The sequence below is a fragment of the Phytophthora parasitica genome (genome assembly GCF_000247585.1).
Source record: "Phytophthora parasitica INRA-310 unplaced genomic scaffold supercont2.39, whole genome shotgun sequence".
NCBI classification, from domain to species: Eukaryota; Oomycota; class Peronosporomycetes; order Peronosporales; family Peronosporaceae; genus Phytophthora; species Phytophthora nicotianae.
Window position 1 is genome coordinate 255,849 of NW_008649025.1, and position 6,768 is coordinate 262,616.

Here is a 6,768-nt window from a genome sequence, read left to right on the forward strand (position 1 = left end):
GGGGTCTCAACTCACCGTGCGAATAATATTGTCTGGGCTGAACGAGCGTCAGTTGTACCAATGCTGGTGCCGATTGAGGATGTGGAGAAGATAAACTCGGTGAACGAGACTATCCTAGTGGAAACTTTAAGCTTAGAGGCCGTCGTTTGTGCTTAGGTACCTCCTATCGTGCATCCAGAGATCGACAAAACGTGCAGTAGTGAGCTCCCTACATTAGTGCAGCAGCCAATTGAGCGGACACTTACTACTAATAGAATTCCTGGTGACCACAATACAGTATCGTGGCATCGGGATTTTTGATTCGGTGGAAACTGACACCGGAACTCGGCGATTTAATGGTTGTGAAGTAAATCTTGTGGTTCTCTGCAAAAGCATTAAAAGGGCTACTTGAGTTACAGCCTACTAGGTGCAACCCGGCTCCTTTTCAGAGGTGTACTCTTCCCAACCACGTACCAAAATGGCTGTGCGGTCGCTGTATGCAAAGCAATGGGAGGATGCATGAGAAACGGGAGCTTTGCGCCATCACGGGGTCTGCATTGCTGTTGGCCAAGGTTTTGCGGTGATCGCCAATCGTGGGGTGGTTGCGGTGAAGGATACGCAGGGTCACGTGAAGCGTTTTAAGGCAAGCCTTGGCGTGCATTGTTTCAAACAGCGCTTTGGAATCAATTTCAACGAGACTTTTGCACCAGTAATTTGTTTTGATGCAATTCGTGCTGCTCTCTATTGTGCTGTACAACGAGGCCGGATGATTTGCGGTTTAACGTAAACATCACGTTCTGGCATGATACTCTGATCAACAAAGTCTTCCTGGAGCTCCCACATGGATTTGGTGCACCAGGGAATATCAAGGTATGTCGGTTAGTTAAGGCTTTGTACGGACTTCATCAAGAACCTAATGTTTGCGCGAAGACACTACATCGACATCTCTTGACACTTGGTTTCGTTCGACTGGAAAGTGCTCATGGTTTCCACGCTCTTCACGAGAACGGGGAGATAATCATGCTTCTAACTGTCGATGTGGACGATCTACGTCTAATGGGAAGAGCATATTGATGTGAAGCCATTGCAGCTCAACTAGTCTCCCGTTTTGAACTTGGCACGCTCGGATTTGTGAAATACCAGTTGAAGTTGTTGTCGATCGAGAGCTCAACAGAGTGTTGTTCAGTCAATATTGATGAGGTATTGTGCCGTTTTCACATAAAAGACTGCGGTGCTGTTGCAACACCGGAAGGCAGTTCAAGCGATATATTTCAACAGCGTGTTGGCACCGGTGCGCTGACACCAGTGAGTTAAGTATCGTGAAGTTATTGGAGTACTACCATATCTAGCTTCAGGCTCGAGACCCGACATCGCACATGTTGTCCGCTGACTTGGGCAATACATGTCGAGCTACGAGGCCAGTCTCTACGTTTCCAGCAATGATACGTTGGGGCAATGATATTCATTGTGTCACACCAAGGGCGTGGCGTGGCGGTCGCCCAACAACGAAATGCTACCTGTCGCGCTTCACCTGTCCGATGTTAGCCCTCGACTGGAGGTCGCCGTGCTAGCACATGTGCTGAGAGAGTTTTGATGATCCGGTCGCCGTTAGCACGGGGTACTCCTCGAACGCGTTTGACAACCATCTTCCCATCACCTTGATAACAAGTCAGTCCGCCCCCGAATAGCATCCGACGTAATCCCACTATTCCACATCGATAGCGCCGGGTCTCCCGGTCTCGTAGCAAATGTTCTTGCCGCCTTGTAGACCCACCGATCCGCTCTAACTGGGCATAGGAGTCGATCTTTGGACTTGTAGTGATAGCAGACCTTCTCACGCCCAAACGGATTGTTTTTCGCGCCATGAAGGGTAATACCCACCACCTTGGCTCGCTTCGGGGGTACAGGATCCTCGTTTGTGTCGAAGCATTGTATACCCGACAATCGTAAGACGTAGCTGTCAACTCTTTTACCGATGAATAAGTATTCAGACCGTCTGAGGAGGAAAAAGTATCCCAGCAGTAGACCACCCCACAAAAGCTGGTCGCATGGCAGCGTGAGATTGATGTCGACGAAAATCACTCGAAGTAGCCGAGCAGACTGGGGCCGCTGCTTTACCACGGGATCGGTAATCCGGCGAATACCCCGCAGCAGGATGGCGTGACTGGCGTTGACGCCTGGGTCGTACCCTGCCGTATTGCGATGGAACCACCGAACTGCGCACAGTTTTGCGCATATCGTCGAAAATGTGTTGCCTTTTTGCTGACGATTCATGCCATACTTCCACAGGTAAACCGCAAACGCTCCAAGTTGCTCGGCGTTCTTATCTGTGTCCGTCGCCGTGAGCCATGGACTGAAGCGCATCATACTGCACCAGGCGACCCATTGGCCCCAAACGCGCGAGTAGTGCTTACTTGAGGACTGAGAGAGTTCACCTGCTCGCAATAGTGCTCCCAAAGACGCGAGAAATTTCGAGAGCCGCTCGGGATCTGCACCTGTTGCCACCCACAGCAAAAGTTAGCAAACAATAGAGCCATCGAAGGCGACTTCCACACCCTGCTGCCTGCATCCGCCATTTGATTATTCACACCAGGAACGTGAGAGGCTGTTCAATAGAAACCATGTTGCAAGTCAGAACGTCCGAGGATGCGGAGCAGCATTTGAGCAAATCCATTGCGACTCGACTTGCAATTACTCCATGCGACTGCCGAAATATTATCAATCCAAAAGCGTACATGAGAATCACCTTCATGTGGTGCAAGCTTCCACAGGTGACCCCATAGAAGAGAGGCAAAGACAGCACTCATCAATTCCCGAACGTTGATGCAGAACGTGTTATCGTCCGCATCATTGCAGCTCTGGATTACCTCAAGTTCCTCAACAGTGAACTTCACTTGAAAATACTGTCGATGTGCCGGGAATAAAGCACACAGACCTTGATCATTGGCATCCATGTGAATGTGAAAATCTGGATCATGACGTCGAGTGAAGCGAGCAAACAGGATTGAGTTCAACTTCCAACTTGGACGATCAACTCAAACCACCGTAAGTCATCCTTCGCTTCAGTCGACACCGGGATGGATCCAAAGCTTGGTGCACTTCGTGCAAGCAAAGCAACACGCTGGAAGAACGGCGCTGCCGACCTAATACATGTGACGATGTGTCGTAGACTGCCCAACAGCTTAAGTAGCCCCGTTCTTGTCGTTCTATCACGTTTGGCCATGTCATAAAGACGGCTTAGTGCTTTTGAGACCTTTGATGGTGGCATTGAGACTGCTTTTGCGCTGAGATCCCAGCCCAAGCCTAAGGCCCGACCCTTCTCGAACCAAGTTGTGAACTTCTTCTCATTACACGCATCAGGTCCCAAACCGTTTCCATCGCCAAGCGAAGTACGATTCGAGCTTCTGCTAATCTTGTACCGATATCGGGCTCGACGGCATGTGATCACCACACCACGTCTTCGCATCAAAATTTTCTTTAGCCTCGATAGGTTGCAAGGGCCACTTTGGTGCTGAACCAGCATACAAATGGCTGATAGCTGCTCCGGCGATCCAATATGACACAGGCGAATTATTCCAGCCGAATGGACAGCACAGGTCAATAACCAATATACCAAGCTCCGGGAATGTGCCAGCAAAACGCCGTACGTGATCAGCTGATATCGGTATATTCCAAAATGCCCCATTGACATCACCCGTCATCATTCGTTTTAGCGAGGGATACAGATCAGCAACATCTAGACCCCGGTTAGCCAGAGCGTCTGTCCTATCGTAACAAACTTCAACCTCAGATTCGGGTACCGTGTTATCATTCACTGAGTCTCCAGGTGGGTATGAGAGGTCATGAATGATTCTTGCGTCAACCAAACGATCTGCTTTACCTTTTGTATAGCTCCGAATGGGCTACAGGTTATACCTTGTCGTTGGGGTAGTAAATCGATGTCTAGGATAAGGTACCGGTTAGAATCCTGACCAGTCCGTAAGTACTTGATGATGACATTCAAAGCTCGAGCTGCAGACCCATGATTCGGTGGTGCAGTAACTTGTTCAGTGAAGGCTGACTTCCACTCTGGAGTAACATCGTTCAAGATAATTTGAATCCACCATGAGCTATACCGATAACCTTCTCAGTTAGGTACTCCAGCTGGCTCTTCTAGGGCTTTATTTGGCCGCGGATCTTGCTCAGATTCACCCCTCAGTAACCGCACCAACTCAGGTAACTGAATCCCGCTCGATGAAAAATTCACTGTATACGGCTTGTTTGTTTCTATCCAAAAGGTTGACTACGGATCCATTGTCAATATCGGAAGATGGCATCAACACCGGCTCAAGACCGTGACGTCGAAGGAAATGATGAAGTGCGAGCTCAGCGATTTCCAGGTGGACAGATGCCAGGCGCTGACGAGCGAGCGTGGTTGCCTCAAACCGTTGTTGTTGCGTCCGTATAAAGCTGCTAACAGAAGCCAACATCATCGCTTCACGTTGAGAAGGGGTGGTCAGACTCGGAGTCGTGGGCCTCCCGAGTAAAGGATGTGTGGGCGGGCCCGGCGGCATGAGCCGATCGAGCGGTCGGAAGGTGGACGGGCCCGGCGGCATGAGTCGACTGAGCGGCCCAAGAGTGGACGCGCTCATCGATACGAATCGATCGAGCGGTACTGAAGTGGACGGGATTGACGGCTTGAGCCTGTCAAGCGGTCCAGTACTTGGAATTGTAGGTGTTTCCTTTTGTACCGGTAATCGATACGGTAGCTGGGCCGTGACAAGACCGACGTCCACGTCCAGGCACCTTCACTGTAGATCTTCAGCTAAACCTCCATAGTTTTTGTCGATGTAATATCGCACAATATCCGGTATCGCGGCATGTTTGAAGTGGCAGAGGTTCTTAATGACACAATTACCATTCTTACCCCGGCACCCTTGAGCAGATAAGAAGCGCACGCAGATTTGTTTCTTGCCTTGCTTTGGTAGTGCTTGGCGAACTTCAATAGGAATGACCGTGCGCCTCTCCGAATCGTTCTTCACTTGATAGTTCTGCCGATTAGAGCTCGCGTTGACTACCTTCACTGCAGCAATAATATCCTGGTGGAGGATAATTTGATGCACACGGACGAAGTACTCATCGGCTGAAGTGAAGTCGGACTTGACTTTATCCAATTCTTGCCAGTCCGCTCCAGTTATATGCAGGTGGAAAAGTTCTAACTGGTCGTCTAGCCACGCGACTACTTCACTCAACGCTTCATGGGATGATAGTAGCTCTCTAACCCGTAGTTCACCTATAAACTTTAATGCAGCCATGAGCGTTTCGTAGACGACCGGTTTGTAGAGCTGCTGTGCAATGGCACACAATATTTCCACTGCTCCAACAATGACCGAGAAATCTGCGGGAGCTGGTACTGCCGGGAGAGTATTCTTCCTTGAGAAGTTACTGATGTCATTCCTCGAACTCGAGCTCTTCTCCGACTCTGTCACCCGGGTAAAATGTAAAATTGACAATCCTCTCGTACCCAAGTCCCAACCAAACAGCGCACGCAGGACAGCAGGGTGTGGAAAGAAACCAAACTTTCTCCAATAAATCTGCACAGATTCGACAAAACGTTGAGCCGTCATTTGCTCATACTTACCATTTACGAGAGCCAAGTGAATGGACGTCAGCATTCCAGTCGGTTGAAATTGGTTTTTATCAGCAGCATTCAGATCCCGTCGCCCAACGGATTGACCAATGTCGGCGGAAACGCCACCATTATGTTCAAGGGAGATGAGGTGGTCCACTTCTTCACCTAGCGGAGCGGCTCCAATCGCTTTGCCAACTTGCCCAGGGAGAAGAACTGTAGCGGTCGCCACTGGGGTTAATCGCCTACGTTTCGCCTTCTGGTTCCTGGTTGAGAGCGCTTTCTCCGCCACCGCCTCTGCCTCGTCATCCTCGGAGTCGCTAAGACCATCGCTCAACATCGATTCGGTCTCCTCCAAAGCATTGGGGGCCGAGGCCTCGGTTTCGGGTCGATTGGTGTCAAAAATAGTATCGCCGACCTTCGTACCAGTCGAATGTGGGCGCCCACCTTCTTTATAAAACACGTAATCGAGAACATGCGGGACGTTCACTTCTGACACCTCAAAGTTGGTAATATCGAGAAGTGTGATGATCTTGAACTCGTCCACCGCCGTTCCCTTCACCTCGGTAAGATGAACTGCAGAGTCTCATATAGCGTTCAGGTCGATATGATTGAACTGTTCGTACAAAAGCTCGTGCGTCATCTTCATTTCTGCTGCCATGACAAGACTGGTACTTTGGCCACCGCATGGACGCAGGGCATAGATCTCCACGGCAACATCCTGAGTGAAACCGGGCGAGTACACAATAGACGCTATCTCGTTGTCGAAATTCACATCGAGACAGCCCCGTTGGGTAGCCGACTCTCACTTGTACCCCACTACAAGACCGTAGTCCCAAACACGAGCACCTCTAGACCGAACCCGGGACGTGCAAATGGCACTGCCTACAAATGTCCCCGCACCATCAAGGGCTTCCTCAACAGATACGGTCTTTAGTGCCAGTTCCTCTGACGCCAACTCAACTGCTTAGCTACTTCATCCTGCCAACGACCACTTGGTACTAGCTTAACCTTCACCTTGCTTCCGCGCGTTGTCGCGCTCTCGTTTTTGCCATAAGCGAACCCAACGATTGAATGCGCCAGGGCAAAGATAAAAAAAGCTTGGCGCCATGGGATCTTGTCGTATGTGTCCGGAAAGGTTAGCCTTGGAGGTTGTTAGCTGTTGCGAGAAAATTCTCAAC

The 6,768-nt window shown here is 50.1% G+C and overlaps 2 protein-coding genes across 2 annotated transcripts; both read right to left on the reverse strand.

Moving 5' to 3' along the window:
• Positions 1-1,632: 1,632 nt before the first annotated feature.
• PPTG_14291 (hypothetical protein) lies at positions 1,633-3,214 on the reverse strand (the record flags this gene model as incomplete). The annotated part of the gene is made up of 2 exons (XM_008910868.1): positions 2,726-3,214; positions 1,633-2,474 (listed from the first exon to the last, which is right to left on the reverse strand). Exons 1-2 carry the CDS (start codon positions 2,931-2,933, stop codon positions 1,633-1,635), a joined length of 1,050 nt encoding a protein of 349 aa, XP_008909116.1. The 5' UTR covers positions 2,934-3,214.
• A 1,124-nt stretch (positions 3,215-4,338) lies between these two features.
• Positions 4,339-6,754, reverse strand: PPTG_14292 (hypothetical protein). Its single transcript, XM_008910869.1, has one exon. The coding sequence runs from the start codon at positions 5,925-5,927 to the stop codon at positions 4,767-4,769; it is 1,161 nt and encodes a 386-aa protein (XP_008909117.1). The 5' UTR covers positions 5,928-6,754; the 3' UTR covers positions 4,339-4,766.
• Positions 6,755-6,768: the final 14 nt, after the last annotated feature.